Below are 23,937 nucleotides of genomic sequence, written 5' to 3'. Positions count from 1 at the left end.
GTCCGGGGCGGGCTGATCATTCGCTCCTGCCCCACACTTAGAGGGTCTCGGTGTCTTATCACACCAAGCCCAGGTGGTGGCCAGGTGGCCAAGGGGACACCCATGGGCCAGGCTCTGCATTGTCTGCAAAGAAGGGACCCCGAGGCCCAGGAAACAGGGGGGCTGCACGGAGCACTCAGGAGCACCCACCTCCGCGGGCGAGGCCAGGGTGGCGCCGCGGCCCAGGAGGAAGGTTGCCCTGTCCGCTCAGGAGCCAGCGGCTGGCAAACAAAGTCCACGCGGGCTCAGAACAGAAGTGCGAAGCGGCAAGAGAAATGTCAGTGGAGAGAGGAAGGTGATGACACAGGGACAAAGATGCCGGCCGTGGAGGCCGAGGGATTCAGGCTTCTGGGATCGGCCTCGCAGAGACGGCATCTGGAACAAGCCAAGGAAGGCAGAGACGAGAGAGAACATTCTGTGTGATTCCTCTTCCAGCAGGCAGCACTAATCTACGGGGACAGAAATCAGACGGAGAACCGGGCGTGTTCCGCATGTTGACCTGGGTGTCGGTCACACCAGCAGACGCATTCGCAAACATTCATCCGGGTAGACGGGCTTTGCCATAAAGGGGTCACCGCTGCCCGCGTGTTCCCCCAGACTCGGCCTCACCGATTCATTTGTCGCACGTTTACCGAGGCCTCCTGTGCACGAGCTTGGAGAGAAAGCCCCGCTCCGTGCCCTGACCACACGGCCTCCCCACCTCACGCACACCCGGCGTCCTCGGGGAGCCCGAGCAAAAGCAGCTTCCAGGAACCGGGAGAACGTGAGCCAAAGACGCTGGCCAGGGCCTGGGGGACATTGGTGGGTTGCCGAGATGCTCCAGGGAGATTGGAGAGGACCAGGAGGCTGTCCCCAGGAGGACAAGAGTGACTGTGAGCCTTCTGGCCGGCTGCCACGTGAGCTGCAAGGTGGGAGAAAGCCAGAGTCACGACGGGGGCGATGGCCAGGCCCCGGGGTGCTGTGGAGTCCGAGCTTTTCCCCTCAGGGCACAGGCTGCCTCCAAAGAGTCACAGGCCGCCCGGGGTCGGGGCTGGTGGGGGCAGCCGGGGGGCGGCTGCGGTGAGAAAGCCGTGTGTGCATCCTAAGAAGCTTGCACGTCCCCCTCCCTGTGACCTGGCAGCACTACCTCGCTCCAGATGCAGGAAAGCAGATGTCCACACAACGGCTCGGATCGGAACGGCCGCGGTCGACAGCTGGAAATAGCCAAAAGTCCAGGAAATGGATACACCAGCTGTAATGGATGCAGACGGGGGGACTCTGCCCAGTAATAAGAAAAAAAGAGGGAGCCGCTGACCCGCATGTCAGTGAATCCCAGAGCAACGGGGCTGAGCGGAAGACCCAGACGCAAGAGACACGGTCCGTGGGACTCCATTGAGGTCCAGAGCCAGAGCTGGCCACACTAATGTGTGGGGACAAAAGTCGGGAAAGGGGCTGATGGAGAGGGCCCGGGGAGGCTCTGGGGGGCGGGGCACGCTGCAGCCTTGGCCCGGGTGGCGGTCACATGTGCAGCAGGTCGGGACAGTTGATGTGTGCCACACCGTGTCTATGAAATGACACTAACGCGGTGCTGCCGGGGGTCTGTGTAAGGGATGTGAAGGGCGAGGGCATGAGCAGACTTTGTCCCCCTCACTCTGGACCTTGGAAACGAAGACAGACCACGCCCACGTGCCCTGTGACCTTTCTCCCCATGGCAGGCCCCACCCGCTGACACTTTGCCTTCTCTCTGCTCCTCACAGCCCACAACACACACACACACACACACACACACACACACACACACACACACACCCCACACCCCACCCCACCCCCACCACCACCATCCTGGCATCTGGCTAGTCCTGACTGGGGCTTCTTCCTGGAAACAGGAAGTGGCCATGGGCTTGATTCTGTCCTGGGGCGGCCGTCTCAGCACCTGACCCGTGCTTGCCCTCACCCCCTCCCGCCGCCACCTGTTCGCACGGCAGACCCGATCCCGTCACCCTCCTCCGGGGTCTCCCCTGTGCTCTTAGGGGCAAGACCTAAATCCCTCCTTGGCCACCAAGCCTACAGGATCCGGCTCCTGGGAGCCTCCGACCTCTCACTCAAACACATCACCCTTTCAGTTTCTCAAAGTCTTCCAACCTCAGGGCCTTCGCACCTGCTGGCCTCACCTGCAAGGCTTTTGTCCTTAGTCAGTTCTTACCCCGCCCGGCTCGCAGCCCAGCTGTCTGGCTTGGGCAGGTTTTCCTGACAGTGCCCAAAAGGTCAGTCTGTGACAGCGCACCTCTGGACTTTACCTGCCCACCAGCTCATCATCTCCTTGAGGGAAGATCCATGTCTTTCTCCTCCATCGTATGTTCGCTTCTCGGCACAGCTCCCAGCAAGGAATTCCTGCTGACTGAGTCCCCAAGGGGCAGGGGCTTTGAAGTCCCTCCCTAGAGCTCACAGACCTTTCAAGGGGGACGCAGCACTTGGCTGAATTCCAAGGGACATTCGTCACATGTGACCCTTCCCATCACGGACCCTAGTTTCTCCTGGGGGCCGGGTGCTGGGCTCATGGGACAGCTGCCTGTGAGCACAGACGTCCTTGTGCCCGGGCCTCTGTGCCTGTCACTCAGGCGAAGGAGACCTCTAGGCCCTCAGCAGGACACAGAGCAGAGGAAAACCTGGACCCGGGGGTGCAGTCCTCCACAGCCAGAGGTGGCCACGCCCATCCTTGCCAGACTCGGGAGGGGAGCGGGGCCGGGCCGGGCCCAGCCCGAGGGAGGACGTTGGTCTCCGTGCCTTGGGTTCCACCAGTCAGGCCGCATACCAACCAGGTGAGGCTGGTGGGGCCCTCCGCTCCTGCCGTAGATCTCTTCAAGCCCAGACAGCCGGGCTTCTCCACCTCCAAGCAGGCCCCAAACACGCAGAGTGCCCTGCCCAGACCTGAGCGTGCCCGCTGGCAGCCCCCCAGCATGGCAGAGGGAAGGTGGCAGGCTGCCCGGCATGCTGGCAGACTTCAGTCCAAGGGGCCTGGGGCCTGTCGGGTCCTGCTGGACGCAGCCCTGTGAGCGAGGTGGGGCTTCTGTCTGTCCAGAGAGGCACCTCTGTCCCAGCCTCATCCCCACCCCCGGCACTCCTCCGAGGACCTGCATGCCGCCGTTGGACTGCCCCCTCGGATGCACGGATCGGGACCCATCCTGCCATCCTCCTCCCTGGTGCCACCACTGGAGACGGTGGAGATGACGGTGGTGTCACGGGGATGAAGGTGATGGTTGTTGGCAGCCATTCTGAACTCACTAGGTTGAGAAAACTCCTTGTGAGGCTAAGGCAGGTGTGCACGGCCTCCCGCCGTCAGATGGTGACCCTTATCCACCCCCCACTCAGTTAGTTTTGCTTGAGCACCGACCCCCCCGGGTACCTTGCTGACTGGTATTGGGAGTGACCTGCCCTCTTATTCCGGCCCTGAAATGCTGATTGCACCTTGTGAAGGAACTTATTGTAGGAACTTCTTCTTTTGTGTTTATGGGAGCAAACATTGCATTTCCTGAGAATCCTGTTTTTCTTATACTTCCTCTTAAGCAAACAGGCTATTGACCCCTGCTCACAAAGAACTAACTCTTGCCTTTGCTATGCTAACAACATTGCCTAGTATCTAAATGCCGAAGATACCTCCCTTCCCCATGTGATAATCATCTAAGTCACCTACATCAATCTCTACTGATAAAGATGATGGATGAGTCTTCTACCAATCTATGTTCTGGGAAATTTTTACATGCCAAAGAAATTTTTCATCAGAAATCATTGTCGAAGGCAAATGCCACTTCTGGGCTGGGGCCCATATACTTTAAATATAAATAAAGCTGACTCTCAGTCAGTGCAGAGGTGCCTGCCGGGTGAGCAGAATCTCGTGGCTCTCTCATCCCTCCCCCTTTCGCCGACACCGTCCACCCTTCAGGGAGCCCTGGACCTGCTGGCGCTGGACTCCAGCAGATGATGGTGGTGATGATGAAGGTGATGAAGATGGTGGTGATGAAGGCGATGATGAAGGTGATGGTGGTGGTCATGGTGGGGAAGATGATGATGGGGATGTGAAGATGATGGTAAAAGTGGCGGTGATGAAGATGGTGGTGAGAACAGTGATGGTTTTGAAGGTAGTGATGAAGACGATGGTGGTGATGGTGATGAAGATGGTGGTGAAGACTGTGATGGGGATAATGGTGATGATGGCAGTGAAGGTGATGAAGATGGTGGGATGATGATGATGAAAGTGATGGAGACAGTGATGAGGAGGATGGGGTGAGGAGGAGGAGGATGAAGGTGAGGGGGGTGGTGATGACCGACATCTAGAAGCCAGGCATGGCTCCGTCTGGCTTCATCTCAGGAGACTCAGTGGGTCTCATTTGCTCACTGACCGGAACCGCTCCCAGAGGCGTGTGCGGTACTCAGGGAAGGAGCTGGGCGGCAGGGAAGGGGGGCCGGGGAGGCTGCCGTGGTGCTGCAGCTTCGGTCCCTGGTCGTCCCTCAGTCTGAGTGCGGCTGATGAGAGTTGCTGCCTTGGGTGGTGATGGGAAATGCCGAGCACCGGCCTGGCGTCCGGCTAGGATGGGACTAAGTCGTAGCTTTTGTCACGCCTGTCCCCACCTTCAGCTCTCCGCCCTTGGTGCCACTCCTCTCCGCCCCCTACGCCCCTTGGCCCCAAGGTTGTTTCTGGGCCTCCAGGTCTCTGCGGGCCCAGCCCCTCAGGGCGCCCCCCACCCTCCTGTCCTCAAATAAGGCAGCCAGTTCCTACCTTGGGGCGGCCTGGGGGCACCTGGACCTCCCCACCATGGTTCTCTGAGTGGCCAAGTGCGCCTCAGCTGATGCACGACCTCTCCAGAGGGGCTGCCATGCCCACGCTGCCCCCCACCCCGCCCTGAGTTCCCTCCAATGCCCCTTCTTCTTCCCTCTGACTCTGAGCCTTGGGCTGGAAGCACTCGTTGGCCCGTTGTCTCCTCTGCTTCACGGGCACGAGGCTCCGATGGCCAACGGGGCCCAGAGTCAGGAGCACTTAGCCTGAAACCCCGGCCCCGGTGCCCCTGCTTACTGTGAGCAGCGGGAATCGAGCGAGCCCCAGACGCCTGCCCAGAACTGGAGGGAAGCGCGGCAGGGGCGTGGTGGGCAGAGCAGGGCGCCCTTGGCAGCAGCAAGGAGGGCGAGGAGGCCCTCCTGGGTCAGCTCCTGCAGGGGCCTGCCTGCCTCCGAGGCCTCAGAGCAGAGGGAGGGCAGTGGGCAGCCTCCGGAGGAGGCCCGGCAGGGCAGGCCAGGCGCCCCTTTGCGATTTGTAAGCGCGCAGGAGACTCTGCGGGCCTGTGGGGCCTCAGTGGGAAAGGCCGGGCCCTGGAGCCCCAAGGCCCTCTCCTTAGGACCTGCGTGCTGGGGCGCTGCTCTGCAGAATGCTCTTGGGGCCGTTCTCCTGCCCTGTCGCTGGGAAAATCTGATCACGTGAAGCTAAATCAAATCACCGAGGCCCTGACCCCACCCGCCCGAGAAGGCAAGGCCCCCAGGGTTTGTAAAACCTGATAAGGGTGGCAAACAAGGCTCTGGTTTTAGCAGCACTCGGGCCAAATGAAACAAAGACAGCGATGTCCCCGCTCCCGGGGCCAAGGGGCAGCAGCCACAGATGCTGGAGAGAAAACCGCTCAGGAGCCCCGGGGCTGCTCCCGGCCTCTGGGCCCAGGACCGTAAACCTGGGCTGGAAGGGCCTGGAAGGCTGTTGGAAGGACCAATCAGACGTCCCGGCAGCCCAGAGTCTTGGGGGGTTCCTTCCGCTGCAAGCCCACCTCTCAGCCCGCCAAGGGGCCTGGGGCGGCAGGACTCTCAGAGGCAGGGACAAGCCGGGGGCCCCCAGTTTTCCGAGAGATGAGGCGTGCACTGAAACTGCAGCCCCGGACCATGGGTTACTCACGGATTCCGAGCCTGTAGGGAGAGGACCCACACCCTCAAAAGCAGCCAGGTCAGAGGACTGTCTGCAGGCCTGGGCAGGGCCTTTGATGGGGCTTCTCGCCCTTTCTGTCAGCAGCGGATCAAAACCTGGCGGGAATCACCCAGAAGCCTGGTGAAAATGCAGGTTGTGGGGCCAGGGTGGGGGCCTGAGCCTCTGCATTTCTAACAAGGTCCCAGGCGCTGCTGCTGGTCCGGGGACCCCGGGTCCAGAATCAGCGCCCTCGAGGTTTGGGGGGAGTGGGGATGTGGGCTGGGTGGCCGGGAAACAAACAGCTCTGCAGGTACCACTGCCCAGAACGAGAATGTGCCAATGGTGCCACATGGCGGCAAGGGGTGTCCGCCACTCCCTGAGGACCCCCCGCATGCCAGGCTGTGAGCTACCCGGGGAGACAGGGGTTAACTCTATACTGTAGATGAGGAGCCTGAGGCTCAGAGAAGCGAAGGAACGACCCCAGAGACCCACAGCCACTACACTCTAGACCTGATGCGCAGCCCACAGTCTAACTCCGCAGACACTGTCCATTCACCCGTCTGCCGACACTGGAACCGTGTCTACCGGGGAGGGGTCTCTACTGGGGTGCCACAGGGCTCTGTCTTCACCCTTGGCCGGTTCCCAGTTGTCCCGAAGACCGACATGGAAGCCATGCCAGTCCGTACGCCTATGACATACGGAGGGCTTTCTTCATGTTCAGCTGTGTTTTAAGGGTCTATCCGGAAAGTCTGAAAGCCGTGAGACTCACTCATTGGCCCAATCCGTATTTACCGAGCGAGCACTGTGGCGCAGGGCCTGCGCCGGACGCTGCGGAACATCGTGAACAAAACACAAAGGGTCCGGGCGCCTGGGCGGCTCTGTCGGTTAGGCGTCCGACTTCGGCTCAGGTCGTGATCCCGTAGCTCGTGAGTTCGAGCCCCGCGTCAGGCTCTGTGCTGACCGCTCGGAGCCTGGAATCTGCTTCAGATTCTGTGTCTTCTCTCTCTGCCCCTTCCCAGCTCATGCTCTGTCTCTCAAAAAGGAATAAACGTTAAAAAAAAAATCTTTTTTAAAAACACAGAAGGCCCTTGTCTCAAAAACAGTTTTTACTTATGATGATGACTCTTGTTTATTGTACAGAATAATACTTGGCCTCCGCCGTGAGCCTAGCTTCCTCTTTGTTCCGGGTCCTGCCCCCAGGCCCACGTGACAGGCGGGAACCACCACCGTTTCCATCCGCTTCTCCAGGCTCTATCACCCTGAACTTCCCGTGCTCGCTTTGGCTCCCCAGCTGCTCTTCTCAAAGGCTGCGGAGTATGATTGTGGGCCTTCGCCACCACTCGCTGACCCGAGGTCAGCAGCGGGCACGGAAGTCACTCACAGGCATGGCTGTTAATATGGGCGCCTTTGTGGGGGGGGGGTCCCCTGGCTCACCGCAGCAGTTTCCCGCGTGGGGGTTCCCTGGAGTTCCGGGCTCACGGTACAGCTGCGCAGATGCGTGGTCAGTGGCCTAGCCGAGTCGGGGACACGGAGTGGCGCATGCGGTCAGTGAGTAAGGGGACGTCGAGGTTCGTCCAGCGGTTGAGTCAGTGGTTCTTGGGGACTCCGGCAAGACCCCCACCAGCAATCGCCTCCTGTCCTGGTGGCCCGGCTCCTCCGAAGCCGGTTTCTCTTTCAGGCCGGGTGACAGTCCCCACAGCTGCACACAGAATGCGGTTTACAAAGGGCCGGCGGCCGGGCAGGAGGGGCGCCTCCACGGGCCAGGGGCTCCCTGCGCTGTGCTGACCTGCTCCTCCCCGGGCAGCTGCCGAAGCAGAGGCTCCCTCCCAGCCCCCTGCACACGGGGACCGCTGGCCGAACCCCCCAGAGCCAGCTGCCCCCCAGCCCAGCGAGGTCAGTGTCTCTGCAACCCAGGCCTGGGCGTTACCACGGCTCTAAATTCTCACCAGGCCATTGCCCTGCGTGGCGGGGCTGATCGGTTCTGCTCACACAGCCGCGTCTCACATGCAAGGCAGTGGGAGCTCAGAGGGGCTGAGCCATTTGCCCAAAGTCACACAGTGGAACGTGATGGAATCAGTCCCCATTTGTCCGACTCCCGGGCTCAACCCCCTGTCCATCCTGACTGGAGAGCAGGTGCATTCACTCTCCTGCAAGAACGTTCCCCCTGGTTTTTGAGGAGAAGGGTGAATCAGGAGGCAGAGAATGTGGCTGCGGGATGGGGCTCAGCCCCCCATCAGGCTCTCCTGTGCACGCTCTCCTCTGGGGGCCGACCCCACACTCTGCCCCTCGTTCCTGACCTCCCCCCAGCTCTCTCCGTGGGTGGGGAGGGGGCCCAGGCCTCCCCCAGTGTTGACCTCCTCTCCCCAGGCATCCATGGTGATTCTCGGGTCATGAACCCACGCTGGGCAGCCCACACCACTGTCCCGGGCAGCCTGAGTGGCTCTGCCACCCGACGGACAACTCTGAGTCCCCTCCGCCACCGGGAAGAGTGGCCTTGGGCAAGTTGCCCTGGGTTTCTTCATCTGTAAACTAAACTTGTTATTGAAAATATTTGCCACCCCCTTGGCTTTGACTCGGAGCGATAGGCTGGTGCTCTGTAAATGGGGAGGCAAATATTAGCTCTAGCATCCGGCGCCCCAAGGGCCTGGCCCCGTTGTGGCCGGGCAGCCGGAAGAGCCGGTCACTGTCCCACTTGACCGCCCGCCATGACTTGGGGTCATGTCTTACATTTTCTGGGCCTCAGCTTCCTCGTCTGTAGAATGGGAGAATAAGATCGCTGTGCAGACTTTCCTCGCTGGACTAATGTACAGACTAAACGCCTCAGTCCCCAAAGCCCCTTCCAGTGAGGGTACCTCAGAAAGAGGGTGACCGTGGTGGCAGGCAGGCCCTCTAGAGAGTGCCCGGACCATGCCTCTGTGCCCCAGGCGGGAAGGAGACTTTGTTCCTTCCTTAGTTCATTGTCTCCATTTTCCCTGGAAGCATCCAGACTCTGCAGTCCCAGCCCGGGGCTCAAGCCCCAGTTCTGTTGCTCGTGCTGTGTGACCTCGGCCTCAAGATTGGCCTCTCTGAGCCTCAGCTGGTGTAAAGTACATTGTGTCCAAGGCCCGGAGGTGCCTAGCCGGTGGTGCTCAGGGAGCCCCCCCCCTGGGGAGAAGGGAGGCAGAGGGGCCCGAAGCAGCCCCCGGGAATAGTCCTGGGATTTTGTGGGGGGAGAGGAACTGGGGTTCTGACAGGGGAGCCTCCCAATTCCAGGACGCCCCGGCGAGCACCCTGAAGCTAGCCAGTCCTCCCTTCCACTGGTTCCCCAGCTCCCAAGCCCCTGCAGGGGGGGTTGTGGAGAGACCTAGGGAGGGGTGGGGAGGGGCCGCTTTGTCTGAGCTCCTCCCTACTGCTGGGCCCCGCCCTCTGTCGCCACCACCTTGCATGCCCAGTGCCCAGATGGGAAAACTGAGGCTCAGAAGGGCCCTGCCTGTCCCGGCACACTGCCCCGCTGCTGGCAGCGCTCCACACGCCCGACGGGTGTGGTTTCCCCAGGACTGAGCATTTCCTGGAACATGGCAGGACTTTCACTGCGAGGTCCAGGAATGTCCCGGTCTGCGTGACCGGCTAGCAGCAGGGGCCAACGTCCCGCAGAGGCCTGACAAGAGCCACATGTATGCATTTTCCAGGCGCCCCGCTAATCACGTAAAAGGAAACAGGTGAATGGTATTTTAATGCTCTGTCTTTTTTTTTTTTTAAGAAACAGACTTCTTAATTTTTTTTAATGTTTTATTTATTTTTGAGAGAGAGAGTGTGTGTGTGAACAGGGGAGGGTCAAAGAGAGAGGGAGACACACAATCCAAAGACAGACTCCAGGCTCTGAGCTGTCAGCACAGAGCCTGACGTGGGGCTCGACCCCATGGACTGTGAGATCGATCATGACCTGAGCCGAACCCGGATGCTCAACCGACTGAGCCCCCCAGGCGCCCCTGCTCTGCCTTCTTTAACCCAAGATGTGGCAAACGTTTCATTTTAACCTGTAATCCATATAAAAATGATTAATGGGACATTTTCCCTTCCTTTTTTTTTTTTCCACTAACTCTTCAAAATCTAGTGCACTTTATACTTACAGCCAGCTTTGCCAAATAAAATAGAGGCTAAAATTAACAGTGAAATTAACTGTTTCACATAAACAGTGAAAAATTGTGTAGTATTAGTATATCCTAAATACTCCACAGAACGTATCGACACTAAAAACTTATTCTTTATCTGCAGTTCGGCCACCTGGGCGCCCGTGTTTGGATTTGCTACCTCTTGCACCCCTAATTTCAGCACATCTGGGGACCCAGGGGCTAAATTTAGGGGATGGGGCAGGTGAGGAGGGGTCAGTGGAGTCCAAGAGAGCCAGTCCCCCCAAGTCAGCCTCCACAGACCTGCCTTCCCTCTCCATGGTCCCCTAACCGCCATCCCTTTGTGGCCGTGACATTAGCTTTGTCTTGGTCAAGGTTTTTGGAAGCAGCTCAACACCTATTTCCCACAGCCTCCTGGCAGATAAACAGGCCGCAGGGAAGAAAGTCCACATCTCGCCCACAGTTCTCCGTATGAGCAAATTTTCACAATCCGGAAAAGGGATCAGGGCTCGTGGGAGCCACGGGGGGGCCACGGGGCAGGTCAGGAGGAAGGATGGGCGAGACCCAGAGATGGGGGTCCCGGGCGCCCACCTCCTTCCCGGGCTTTCGTCTCTGGACCCCGAACCTCAGCCTCACCCCATGTGGGCTGAGACGCTCCAGGCGGGATCCTCTGACCCTGGGGTGTCTCTCTCTGCCTCAGTTTACACATCCAAACACACTGAAAGTTCCAGACCAGAGCCCTGGGATGGGGAAGCGCAGACACCGAGGCTCCCGGGGAAGGACCCAGCCTGCACCAGAGGTATGTCCGTGGAAGACGCCCTCCCCAGGCCGTCGGGCTCCTGGCGCCTGGAGGGTGCTCCTTCCGAGTGTCAGGGAGTGTCGGAAGCAAGGCCACGGCTGGAACAGAGGTCCAGAGAGGGGGGCCCCGGCCGAGGGGGCACAGCACACCTACGAGGGGCTAGAAGTCAGCCGGGGAGCCGCGGCCCAGAGCAGCGGGTTCCTCGCTACCCCCTCCCCCTGCTACCTGCAATGCACCGTGTCACAGGCCCCCAAGGAGCAGGGCTGCCCAGGGGCCCGGGACTGTGGGTGCCATCTTCCCCTGGGCAAAGTGAGGCTCCAGCGGGGTGAGGGGGGCAGAGCTCACCCAGCCCAGGGGGTCGCGCCCAAGCCCCTTTCAGCCAACACAGCACACTCCGTGCAGGCCCGTCCGGCCCATCATGTGATTTGCGGGGTCCCTCACTCAAAACTGGGCAAGGATTGTAAAGTGGTGAGAGCAGAGCTTTAAATCAAGTCCAGGGCCCTTCTGAGAGGGGCATCCCGGGCACAGGGCACATACCCACGAGCCCCCCAAGGAGGAGAGCACGGGCAAGAGGGAGAGGGGGTCCCACAGGCGTGGCCTTGTGCGGCCCGCTCCCCGCTCAGGACCCCTAATCTCCTCCCAAACCCAGCGTCTCCCTTCTCAGCCCTGCTCTTTACGCTGCCCCCTAAACCCTCCACCCATGGGCCAGCTCCCCCCTCCCCCCCCGTCTTCTGTGGGTCCGTCTGTCCCTGCTGTCTGAGCAGGACTCTGCATCCTCAAAGGTTCTCGCTCATTGGTTGACACCACACTCTGTCCCCAGTAGAGCCTCACAGTCTGACCTGGTCCCCGCCCTCCCGGTCCCCCCACCTCACTGCCACCTGTGCGTACCCCAGCCCCCAAGATGAAGACACACCACCAAGTGCCAATAAAGACAGCATCAGGATGTCGTCTAGCCCAGGCTCCAGTGCGGCCCAGCCCAGCCCGGTTCAGGTCCTGTGCGGTTTTGCAATTTTAATATTTTGTTTATCCTTCACTTTGTGCATTACTTTTGATTTTTTTTTTAAGTTTATCTTTTCAAAGTAATCTGTATCCACAACGTGGGTCTCGAACTCATGGCCCCAAGATCAAGAGCCGCACACTCCTCCGACAACCAGCCAGGCACCCCTGGTTTTGATTTTCAAGAAAGTTTTGCACTGAAATACTATTTTCCTCCTCACTGAGTGTTCCCGGTGCCCCTTAAGTTTTGCACGCAAGGTGAGTTCCCACCTGCCTGCCAGGCCCTCCAGATGGGAAAGGATGAGGGGGCAGCGCGCACATCACTAATGAAAATCCCAACTGATGTGCACTGAGGTCTGTGGGCCAAGTACTGTCCCAACCCTGTCCCTCCCTCCCTCCTCCCTTCCTTCTTGAGCGCCTACTGTGTGCAGAACAGCATTCTAGATTGTGCAAGAAGCAGACCCGGAAACACTCCCCTGTCCACGCAGGACCCACATCCCGACTGGGGAGATGGGCAATGAAGTAATTAATAGGTAATCAGCAAAACGTGAGGTGAGCAGAGAACGCATAAGGAAGACTTGAACCAGGGAGCCAAGAATGAGGTACATACCACACCCACCTCAGGAGGGAGAGCCTGTTAGCCAACCCCATTTCTCAGATGAGGAACCTGAGGCAGCTTGCCCAGGAAGTGGCAGAGACGGGGTCTCCCCCTGGGCAGGCTTGTCACTGGGTTGGGTGAGGCGGAGTGGAGAAACGGGGGCGGGGTACCGAGTGCATCCAGAATATTCCTTTGTCTTTCTCCAAGGGCCACCTCCAATTTGGGGAAAGCTGTCCTCACCTCCCTAATAGAAAAGACCAGGTTGGCTCCGTTGGGGGTTCCTTAGGTCCCCTGTTTACTGACTGAGCGGGCAGAGCTTCCCGCGGGGCCAGCCTGGCCACCCCCCTCCTCGAATCCCACCCCCGCGGGCGGGGCCCCTTTAAGGCCGGTCCGGGTCTAGTGCAAGTTCATTCATCCAGGGGCCCCTGCTGACTCACGCTTATGAAAGTGATTTTCCTGGCCCCGCCCCCGCCCGCCTCCTCCCGGCCCTTGAAATACCCGCGCCTCCCGGACTCGCACAGCCTCCTCGGTCCCACGGGGCAAGGGCTGCCCACTCCCCGGTGGCTCCTGACCCCGGCCCTCCAGGCGCCCGCCAGGCCAGGCTCCCCGGGCTCCCGCCGACGCCTGCCGGTCAGGTGAGTGGCCTGAGCGAGGCCTGGGGGCGACGGGCAGGGGCGCGGCCGGGCGGGTGGCCGGCAGGCCCCGCTCCAAGCTCGCCGCCGCCTCCGCCGGTCCTCCTCTGTCCCTCCCGGCCATGCCCCTCTCCAGGTGCCTGGCACCCTCCGCCCGGCCGCCCTCCCGCAGTCGCCCGGCCCACGTGACGCTGCTCCTGGCGGAAGGAGGCGTGGCCAGCCCCCGAGCCGCTGGGCGCCTCTGTCCCTGCCTTCGCGGCCCGCCCCCGGGGTCCCCGGCGCTTGGCGGCTGCCAGAAGGCTTGGGGTGCTGGGAACCAGGGGCCTTGGGGAACCTCTGAACTCTTGGGGCTCCAGGTGGGGGAGGCTTCAGAGGGAGGAGTGCAGGGGGTGGTGCGCCCAGACTGTGGGCAGGTAGCACCTTGCCTCTCAGCCTCGTGTCACTGTTGCCACAGTTGGTGGCAACTGTCACCGTGCAGCCTTTAACACCGTTATCCACGGGCAGGGCTCACACTCGGGGCCATCGTTTGGGACGCTCCTGGGCAGACAGCCCCTCTGTGCACCGGGGTGGGGTGGGGGTGGGGGCGTCATCAAAGTCAAATGAGCGGAGGGCCACCAGAGGTGCCCAAGACATGCAGCGGCACAGGTGCCTCAGTCTTCGAGTTTTACGCCTTAACCCTTAAAGTGCGGCTGCTGCGAACTTCAAAGAAATGTCATTTACAGATGCCGCTGCGTCCATTCCCTTTATGCCGATTCGCTTCTGGGAGTTGCAGTCAGTCTTTCACAGTCCGTCTGTCACGGAGCTTTTTTGCTGTTGGCATTTGTCACCTTCAGCTGGGGCGAAGCGAGGGAGGGACTCAATCAAAAAGTTAACCTTAAAAAGGTGACCGTTCCAACAGAACTAAAAAGCATAAATGTGATGGGCATGGCTTCAGGTCACCCGCTGTCGGTTGACAGTGTGACTTCCGAGGTCATGAGGACTTTTGGCTGCTTGGGACCTTGGGACGCTGCCCAGGAGTGTCCCCTTGGGTCGAGGCTTCTGGGAGGGAGCACTGGACTTGGATCCCAAGAGCCGTGGTGGTAAATGGGTCCCCCCAGCTTCCGGGAAGCACAGTGAGAGGCCAAACAAGGGGCTCTGGGAGTCCCCCTCTTCACTGGGGGACGCAACGTTCAAAGGGACAAGAGAGGTGGTGGGCGTGCCCAGGGTGGGCATGCTCGGGTCCCTGGGAGCAGGCTGCGTGCTCATTTCGGGGGGCTTTGGGGAGTCTAGGCAAACTCACACCACGGATGCCAAAACCTCCGTCTATCACCCACTGGCTCTGTGACCTCGGGGGCATGGCCTTAGTCCCTGAGCCTCAGTTTTCACATCAGTGAAGTGGGGTTGCATGAGAATTAAGGTTGCTAAGGCACAGGGAGCGGTTTCTCCTGGGGAGGAGGAGGGGTGGGGCCCTGGGACTGTTTGGAGGTTCCCGGAGAGAGTGTCCTGGGAACTACAGTCCTATTCTCCAGGGCCACCAGGCTCCCCAGTGCCCGGCGGTTAGTGAGAAACTGCTCCCTGCCAGTTGGGGATGTGGGCCGGTGGCCTCCCTCCCCACCAGCAGAGGGGACAGGGCAGAAGGGTGAGCCAGGCTGGGAAGGGCCTCTGGCAGAAGCTGTCCTACCCGTTCTGGAGCCGGCCTCGCTGGCCTCAGCTTTCCTGTCTGTAATATGGGAGTGAGCATAAGAGTACAGATAACAGTGCACGCGGTTAAGTAAGAATCAAATTAATTAATATGGATAAAGCCTTTAGAACACGCGTGGCACCCAGCCAGCTCCACGGAAGTCCAGAAACGTTAGCCTTTTGTGTTGTTCTTGTTAGAAGGAGGGTGCCACCCCCAAGCCCTCTCCCCAGGTGACTGCACAGCCCCCGCAGGGAACCAGGCGTGGAGAAGGCCGCGCGGTTCCCGTGACCCCGGGCTCGCCCACGGGGGCAGAGGCTGGCCGTGGCCCTGGGCCCAGGCCCCAGCCGAGGCAAGGAAGGCTGTCCTCAGGGGGCCCGAGAGCACCGAGGAGGGAGTCTCTGATGTGCCCCCCCCCACATGCCCTGCCCGCCCTGTGACTCAGTCACCTAGGCGCTATCTCCTCGCAAACTGTAAAGTGCAGTGAGCAACACCAGGTCTCGCTGTCCAGGCGGGTGGGCGGAGGCTGCCGATTCTGCCACCAAGCACACAGAGGTCGCATTCTGGCCTCTGTCACGTTTTGTCGGCTACTCAAGATTTTTGGGGATGAGTGCAAATTCTTTGCCCACTTTCCCAAATCAGAGAATGCACATAGAAATCCAGATTTCCTCCTCCTCTGGGAGAAATCTGGAGGCAGTCACCCTGGGCCCCACCCCACCCCTGGTCATGTGACCATCCACTCACTTGAGAGAGAGAGAGAGAGAGAGAGAGAGAGAGAGAGAGAGAGAGAGAGAGTGTGTGTGTGTGTGTGTGTGTGTGTGTGGCCCTGTGATCCCCGGGGCCCCCTGGGGCGGGCCAGTGGCATGCCCAGGCAAAGCCCCGGCACCAGTTAGCCCTGGGTTGAAAAGCCAACTCTGTTGACACTGGGCTCTCTGGCTCCAGTTTGCCCTCTGGGAAGGGGGGGTCATATCTGACAGCTTTCTGCATGGGGGCAGTGTGAGCAGGACAGGGGAAGGAGCGAGGTCAGGGCTAACGGCCACCCATTCCTCACACACTCGTGTGGATGCTGCCTTGCGGCCCCCAGGACGACAGGTGTGGTCATGGGTGACCCTGGGGGGCCCCGTTAGCGGGGTTTGGGGGATGTGGAGTCTGGATGCTTCCTCTGCACCTGCAGCTCCAAGAACAGCATCTACATCGCTGTGAGTGATGTGGGCCTGAAGCCAGCAGGGGGCGCTGGTGCTCCAGAGACCAGCAAGCTAACAAGCCTTTTCTCCAAACCTACTTACTCTGGGGTCCAATTCGCCACAAGCCCCCCTGTTCCTGCCCAGCCCCGGGAGCAGGCAGTGAGCTCTGGTCCTTTCCCAGCAGCACGTTTTGCTTTGGCTGGTGCTTCACGGCTGTCACCTCACTGTGTCCCCCAGTGACCCCACCGGGTGGAGACTGCTATTCCCATTTTACAGCTGAGAGAGCCAGGAATGGCTCACTGGCTAGGGAGCACCTGGTCAGGGCCGAGTGATGGCTCCAAAGTCCACCGGCTGCACGGAGACCTGAGGGCCCGATTGGGGTGGGGGCTGTGGCTGTCACAAAATTGCCAGCCAGCCCCCCGCTCCCCCACACACCCCAGGTTGGAAGAAGAGACCTTACAGAAGGTGGATGATAATCTTTGGGTGTTGTCGCTGTGGGCTGCTGCTCAGACAGGGAAGTGACCAGGTTGGGGGAGGGCACTGTTTGGAACGGAGCAGGCATCCTGATAGGCCTCAGCGAGGACCTTGGACTTGACCCTGAGGGCCACAGGACAACACCCCATCGCTGGGAAGTCCCTGCATGACACCCAGGGCTCACTGAGTGGCCCTTCTTCCTCTCCCCTGTCCCCAGGCCAGCTGCCGGCTCCGAGCCCCCCACCAGCCCCAGCCATGAACAACCGGAGCCAGGATGACCTTGGCACCGGCAGCTCGGAGCCCCTCCGGGTCGTCATCATCGGTGAGTGCTGCCCAGGGCAGGGGAGGGGACGCCCTGAGCCCCTGGAGCGGAAGGCCAGGAGCCAGACAAGCCCAGGTCTGGCCCCTCTTTACCCCTGCTGTCTTTAAAATTAGCCACTGAGCATTCACTGGGTGCCCGGCACAGCGCCTAACCGTTTACAAAATGTCATTCCCCCTTCCTTTTAATCCCTCAGAACCCAGGGGCCACTGGGCTGCCCAGCGAGAGCCGAGGAGGCGGTGCGGGGGGAGGCCTGGTCCTGGGCCCCCAGGGTCCCTGCGCCTGTCCCTGGAGCACGTGGTGCCTGCCTCAGGTCTGCGAGGTGGGGGACGGACAGCCCCTCCCCACTGCGAGCAGAGGCCTGAAATGGCCATTTCTGTAAATCAAAAACGCTTGAACGTCAGGGATTTCATACGTTTTCCCTAACAGCCTTCCACCTCAGAGTGGTGTTCTCAACAGCACAAGAGAAGGAGGAGGGGGAAAACCGATAAGAGACGATGTCGTGAGGTTAAATCCCAAGAAGTGCCACACGTGAGCCCTGTGATTCATTCAGGCCGGGGGCTCAGCACCCCTCCTCAGCCCCCTGCTCTCACCCCTGCAGAGCAGAGCGCAGTCTGTGCTCTGATATTTTATTGTCTGACGACCCAGACTGTCAGCTCGGGGATAACGGGGCCAGCTCTAAGTGATCTCAGAAACTCCGTCGTGGGGCTGTGTGACCACCAGCAAGTCACTTACCCTCTCTGAACTCTGGCTTCCTCCAGTATGAAAGGGGGAGAAGGGTAGCGTGCACTCACGAATGTTCTCGGGAGAGAGCGGCGGAGAATGCACGCGCTCCAGGGCCTCGTGTGGGGCTCGTCCGGCAGGAGCACGTGTCAGTTTCCTATTATTTGGTTATTAAAATCCCTTGACACATCGTGATAAATGTCAGTGACTGCTGGTAAAGCAATACAGCGATACAGCCGCGCAGCCCCCAGCGCATAGTAGGCCCTCAACACTCACTCACTGCTTCGCTCCTGACCGTGGCTTTGCGCAGTGCCCGGCACACGCTCCCGGCTCAATGAAGGTTTCGTTTTTATGAATGAAGCGCAAATCAGTTGAACGCATCGGGTCAGGACGAAGCCCCGGGAGCCTCTGACCCTGCCCTGTCTCCTCAGGCAACGGTCCCTCGGGCATCTGTCTGTCCTACCTGCTGTCCGGCTACACCCCCTACGTGAAGCCGGGTGCCGTCCACCCACACCCCCTGCTACGGAGGAAGCTGGCCGAGGCGCCGGGGGTCTCCATCCTGGACCAGGTGGGCCGGGGCTCTGGGGATGGGGCGGGGACCCGCACCCCCTGGGGAAGCAGGGCAAAGAGAAAGCCACGCGTTTGTTAGACCCGAGACCAGGCGAGGCCCCTAAGTGGCCGTGGAGGCAGGCATCAAGCAGGGCTGCCTTTCGAGACCTACAGACACGGGACCGGCTTGTCCTACATCCCCTAGACCAGCGGGTGTAAACGGGGTGGGGGGGACAGTCCTGCTCTCCAGGGGACCCTCGGCAATCCCTGGAGACAACATCGGTTGTCACAACTGGAGTCCCCATTAAACAGCTCACAACCCTCCGTCCACACCCCTTGTCTTCCAGAAGGCCGCTCACTGCCCACCTCCTCCTTCCAGCGTTTTCCCCTCCTCCAAGCCCCTCCCACCTTCAAGCTGCTGGATGAGGAAGTAAGCTAGCATTTGGTCTAGATTGGCGTTTTCCAGAATGCCATCCACAGGACACTAGTTCCTCAGAGATGTTCCTACTCCAGTCAGTCTGAGAGATGCTGGGTTTGGCAAAACCACAGGCAAATTGAGCTGCAGGACTTGTCAGAGCCCTTAACATGCTGCTGCGCATTATCTCCTGAGAGGCAGCCTTTTCCGAGTCTGGCTGGCCACCTCGATATCAGGGTGGATATGCAGAACCCGGCAGCCTTGTTCCAGTCGCCCCTCTGACCTGTGCCCCACCTCCAGGACCTGGATTACCTGTCTGAAGGCCTCGAAGGCCGGAGCCAAAGCCCTGTGGCCCTGCTGTTTGATGCCCTCCTGCGCCCAGACACGGACTTCGGGGGAAACATGGAGTCCGTTCTTACCTGGAAGCGCCAGAAGGAACGAGCCGTCCCCCACGTGGTCCTCGGCCGGAACCTGCCTGGGGGGGCCTGGCACGTGAGTGGGGCCGGGAGAGGGGAGAGGGGAGAGGGAGTCTGGGGGGGACGTGCCTGGGGTCTCGGAAAGAATTCCTCCCAAATATCAGGCCTCCTCCATGTCCTGCCTTTTCCCTGCTCCCTCCCCCTCCTGCCCTCCCACCGCCCCTGCCCTTTCTGCCCTCCCCCCCCCCAGTTACCACTGGGGGCTGGGCGAGGCCTGGACCGAAGGGCTCCTTTTGCACACAGTCCATCGAAGGCTCCATGGTGACCCTCAGCCAAGGCCAGTGGATGGGGCTCCCGGACCTGCAGGTCAAGGAGTGGATGCGCAGGAAGCGGAGGTGAGGCTGCTCCGGAAAGCCCCCCCCCCACCCCCGGTGGGCAGGGGTGACCCGGAGGGAAAGGGGCTCAGGGGCAGGACACTGAAACCCTGGTGGGGAGAGGACCACACGGGGCTGGGCGCCCCCAGGACTCCCCGCCAGCGCTCCCGCCCGGCCCACACGTCCCTGACGGGAGCCTCAGCTGGGCCTGCCCTGAGCCTCTGACCAGGCTGTCCCCAACCCCGCCTCTGCCTATCACTAGCCCGTCTCAGGGGGCGGTTCTCTCCATCTTGTTTTCCGCTCCGTCCTGGGGGGACCAATGAATCTGAGCCCCTGGGGAGCGAGACAGAAAGGCGCCTGGTGCTTCAGGGTCGGGGGCTCTCCGGGTGGTGACGCCCTGTTCCCTCCGCCCCCGGGAGGCCCTCACGGGCCTCTTGTCTCCCACCCGGCAGCCCCGTTTCTGTGCCCGTGCAGATTCGGTAGGAAGAAACCCAAGTCGTAGGCATGGCCTTTTATAGCCGACTTGTCCTTTTCTTTTAGTGTTTATTTATTTATTTTGAGAGAGAGAGAGAGAATGAGTGGGGGAAGGGAAGAGAGAGGGGGAAGAGAGAGTCCCAAGCAGGAACTGCATGGCCGGCACCGAGCCTGACTCGGGGCTCCCACTCACGAACTGGGAGATCATGATTTGAGCTGAGATCAAGAGTCGGATGCTCAACCAGCAGAGCCCCCCGGGCACCCCTGCTTTGACATTCTTACCTTTAAACGGAACGCTCCGGCGTCAGGATGTCACCCGGTGAGGACTGTGTTCCAAACCATCCGCTCCGGCGTCAGGATGTCACCCGGTGAGGACTGTGTTCCAGACCATCCTTTTACATGGCCGCATAGTATTCCGGATTCGGCATGTCTCCACTGAATATTCCTGCTCACGGGGTCTTGAGCTGAGGTGGGGGGTCCACGCCCCCAGCAGGCGCCCTCCCTGCCCCTGGGCTGCTGCCACCACGGTCCCTAAGCCGGTCCTGGGGCTTCCCTTCTGTCCCACACATGCAGGCCACACCTCAGGCCCGTTCTCTGAAACAGTTCTGACTCCGAGAAGGGCAAGTGACAAGTTCACAGACACAGACCCCAGGGTCCTGGGTTCAGAACAGGCTAGCGAGGGCTCTGGGGACGCGGTGTGAGCTTGTGCCACATTCGGTCCTGTCGGGGGGGGCGGGGGTCACACAGGATTCTCCTTGAGTGAGTTCCTCCTTAATGGTCCACAGTCGGGGAGCCTAACTCCCCCGAGGTCACACAGGTCGCTAGAGAGAGGAGCTGAGCCCGTGCCAAGGGTGTACCTCGGCCACACTGCATCCCGGCCCTGCGGTCACTGCCCTGGGAGGGGCAGCGATAACCGGGTTAACAGGACTGACAATCCTGATCATCAGTCTCTGCTGTTGCTGCGTATCTTGGGGACCACGCTTTAGCCGGGTTACTTTTTAAACTCACTTGTTTACTGAAATGCCGCCTCCTATAGAAAGTGCACGACCCCAAGGCACGCAGGCGGGTGAAATGTCTCCGAGTGGACTCACCTGCCTGCCCGCTGCCCAGCATCAGGAACTAGCCGCCCTGTTCCCGAAGCCCCATCCCGGTCCCCACCACAGACCCCTTCCTCTCGCCCAGGGGTGACCCTCCTTCCTCTCTAACCCCGTGGGTCAGTTCTACCTGTTTCTGAACTTTATAGAAATGGAATCCTCCCATATTAAAAAAATTTTTTTTAACCTTTATTTTTGAGATACAGAGAGACAGAGTGTGAGTGGGGGAGGGGCAGAGAGAGGGAGACACAGAATCCGAAGCAGCTCCAGGCGCTGAGCTGTCAGCACAGAGCCCAATATAGGGCTCGAACCCACAAACTGCAAGATCCTGACCTGGGCCAAAGTCAGACGCTGAACCGGCGGAGCCCCCCGGGCGCCCCAGAATCCTACCATATCTGTGTGGGTTGTCATCTACGGGGACGGGATGACAGTGGCTGACTCTCCCGTCACTCACTGCCGGCCAGGTTCTTTGCTAAGGGCTCTGGTCACATCACCGCCTCACCCTCTGCAACCACGTGACGTGGTAGCATCCCCACCCTCGTTCCCGCCGTGCAAATGAGGAAACTGAGGCACGGGGGGGTTTCAGGCACAGAGCTCACCAGGAGCAGAGCCGGGATTTGAACCCAGGCCTCCTGGCTCTGGAGGCCACTCAACCCAGCCCCAGTGAGGTGCCCTAATGAGCTCTATCTTGACAGAGAGGTGGCGGCTCTGAGGGGGTAAACCGAGTCCCACGGCGGGGGAGGCAGAGCCACAGTCCAGCACCAGGCCTGGGCACCCCCCACCCCCGTGCCCCAGTCTGCCCTCTGACTCCCCCCTCCCAACTCCTTCCCTTCAGAGGCCTTCGCAACAGCCGGGCCACGGCTGGGGACATCGCTCACTACTACAGAGAGTACGTGGCCAAGAAGGGCCTGAGTCACAGCTTTGTGTCCGGCGCCACGGTCACGGCTGTGGAGTGGGGGACGCCCGAGTCCGGCGGCCCCCTCTTCCACGTGAGCGGCTTCGTGACCCGCGAGGCCCAGAGCCGGCAGCCCTTCTCCCTGTGCGCCCGCAACGTGGTCCTGGCCACGGGCACGTCGGACAGCCCGGCGCGGCTGGGCATCCCCGGGGAGGCCCTGCCCTTCGTCCACTACGAGCTGGCGGCCCTGGAGGCGGCCGTGCGGGCGGGCACGGTGACCCCAGCCTCGGACCCGGTCCTCATCGTGGGCGCGGGGCTGTCGGCGGCCGACGCGGTCCTGTACGCCCACCACTGCAGCGTCCCCGTGATCCACGCCTTCCGCCGGCCCGTGGACGACCCCGGCCTGGTCTTCAACCAGCTGCCCAGGATGCTGTACCCTGAGTACCACAAGGTGCACCAGATGATGCGGGAGCAGTCGGCGCCGTCGCCCAGCCCGTACGCGGGCTACCGCAGCCTCCCGGAGCACCAGCTGCTGCTGCTCAAGGCGGATCGCCAGGCCGTGTTCCAGGACCGCGACGGCCTCCAGAAAGTCTTCGGGGTCTCCCTGGTGCTCGTGCTCATCGGCTCCCACCCCGACCTCTCCTTCCTGCCTGGGGCAGGTGCTGACTTGGCCGTGGACCCCGGCCAGCCGCTGAGCGCCAAAAGGAACCCCATCGACGTGGACCCCTTCACCTACCAGAGCACCCACCAGGAGGGCCTGTACGCTCTGGGGCCGCTGGCCGGGGACAACTTTGTGCGGTTCGTGCAGGGCGGCGCCCTGGCAGCGGCCAGCTCCCTGCTGAGGAAGGAGGCCAGGAAGCCCCCCTAACACCCGGCCTGGCGCCCTTGTCCCCAGGCCCTAAAGAGGAAGGGAGATGATACTGCCCTGCTAGACACCCCAGTGATGGGGGGGCCTCCCCTGGCGGGAGACAGGAGGGGCCGGGAGCCCGCACAACGGGCCTCTCGGACGAAGATGAGTGGGGAACCCCGGGCAGCCTGCACGCAGACCGGTGCCCAGGGCGGGAGCGGAGGCCGCAGGCCAGCGTAGGCTGCAACTTGGGGTGCAAGCTGCTGGTGGGAGCCGGGTCACCAGGGCCAGCTGAGCGCTGAGCCAAGAGGACTGCAGACCCCACTTGCCGAATCAGGTCCCAATTAAACCCAGTACCTGCCTCCACTCATGTGTCTGAGGATCCTGCTGCGTGGGGAGGGGGCTGGGTGTCTGGGGGGCAGGGCACAGGGCCATGTGGGAGATCCTTGGGTGGGGGAGTTGCGTGACAAGGGGTGGCGCCCCACGTTGGGGTACAGCTGCCTTAGGGACGTGGGGGAGGGTGTGTGCGGGGAATGGTCTGGCGGGGAGGCTTTCGCGGCCCCTGCCCACCCTTCCAGTCTAGTCCCGGCCCCTCCTCTGCTCTCCCTCCCAGCCTCATGCTTTTCAGTCCCTCTGTTCCCATGCTGGCACCTGCCGCAGGGCCTTTGCAGGGACTGCTCTCTCGCCCAGGACACTTTCCCTCCTCTGGGACTCCTCTTCCTTCCACTCTCTCAGCCTAGGCACATCACTGCCTCCAGGCAGCCTCCAGGGCCATGAGGCCCACCATAGCCACCAGGCAACCCCCCACCGCCATCGATGTCCCAAGGTCCTGCCTCCCCATGGCAGTTCGGCTCTCATGGTTGGTTTATCTCTGGGACTCGCTCTGGATCTGACTCTGCCCACTAAGGAGTACATTGCAGGAGGCCAAGGGCACCCCTGCCCCAGCCCCATCTGTTTTGGCCACTGGTGGAACCCAGCGTCTCTAATGGGCGTAGCACCTAGTGGATGCTCCTTAACTCATCCTTTGGACCCGTTAGGGATGAAGGGATGGGTGGATGGATGGATGGATAGATAAATGGTTGGATGGGGGTGTTCTGGGGCAAAGACTGGTCTGGGCGCCGTGCCTTGGGAGGGGAGGTTGGAGGAGGCCTGCAGGCCCCCGCGGGAGTGGTGGGGGAGATCCCGCGCCTGGGCGCTAATCTCGGGAGCTGCAGCCAGCAGAGGGCGCACTGGACCCGCCGGACACCTGCGCTTCGGCCCTTACGGAGGCGCCACGGGTGGGGCGGAGGAACCCGCAGGAGGGGGGCAGCGGGGGACTTTCGGGGCACAGCGCCCAGGGACGCCCCCTGCCGCGCAGCCAGACGCCCTCCAACCCCGCGCCAACTGGTCGGCCCCTTCCGTGGCCGGGGCTGGGGTCCGGCCCCCA

At 61.2% G+C, this 23,937-nt stretch overlaps 1 protein-coding gene across 2 annotated transcripts in view; it reads left to right on the top strand.

The window, feature by feature from the left end:
* Positions 1-22,877, top strand: part of OSGIN1 (oxidative stress induced growth inhibitor 1) — a 34,260-nt gene extending 11,383 nt beyond the window's left edge. The window contains exons 2-7 of one of the 2 annotated variants that reach the window (XM_029924836.1): positions 10,766-10,864; positions 16,623-16,727; positions 17,879-18,015; positions 18,712-18,903; positions 19,131-19,222; positions 21,605-22,877. In XM_029924836.1, the coding sequence (XP_029780696.1) occupies positions 16,661-16,727; positions 17,879-18,015; positions 18,712-18,903; positions 19,131-19,222; positions 21,605-22,532 (1,416 nt within the window). In that variant the 5' untranslated portion in view covers positions 10,766-10,864; positions 16,623-16,660 and the 3' untranslated portion in view covers positions 22,533-22,877. Of the gene's footprint in view, positions 1-10,765; positions 10,865-12,976; positions 13,094-16,622; positions 16,728-17,878; positions 18,016-18,711; positions 18,904-19,130; positions 19,223-21,604 lie in introns of those variants that run through there. The other variant, XM_029924835.1, reaches the window with a different exon arrangement.
* Positions 22,878-23,937: the final 1,060 nt, after the last annotated feature.

Source organism: Suricata suricatta, chromosome 16 (genome assembly GCF_006229205.1).
Source record: "Suricata suricatta isolate VVHF042 chromosome 16, meerkat_22Aug2017_6uvM2_HiC, whole genome shotgun sequence".
Classification (NCBI taxonomy): Eukaryota; Metazoa; Chordata; class Mammalia; order Carnivora; family Herpestidae; genus Suricata; species Suricata suricatta.
This window is presented reverse-complemented; position numbering and strand designations above follow the sequence as displayed.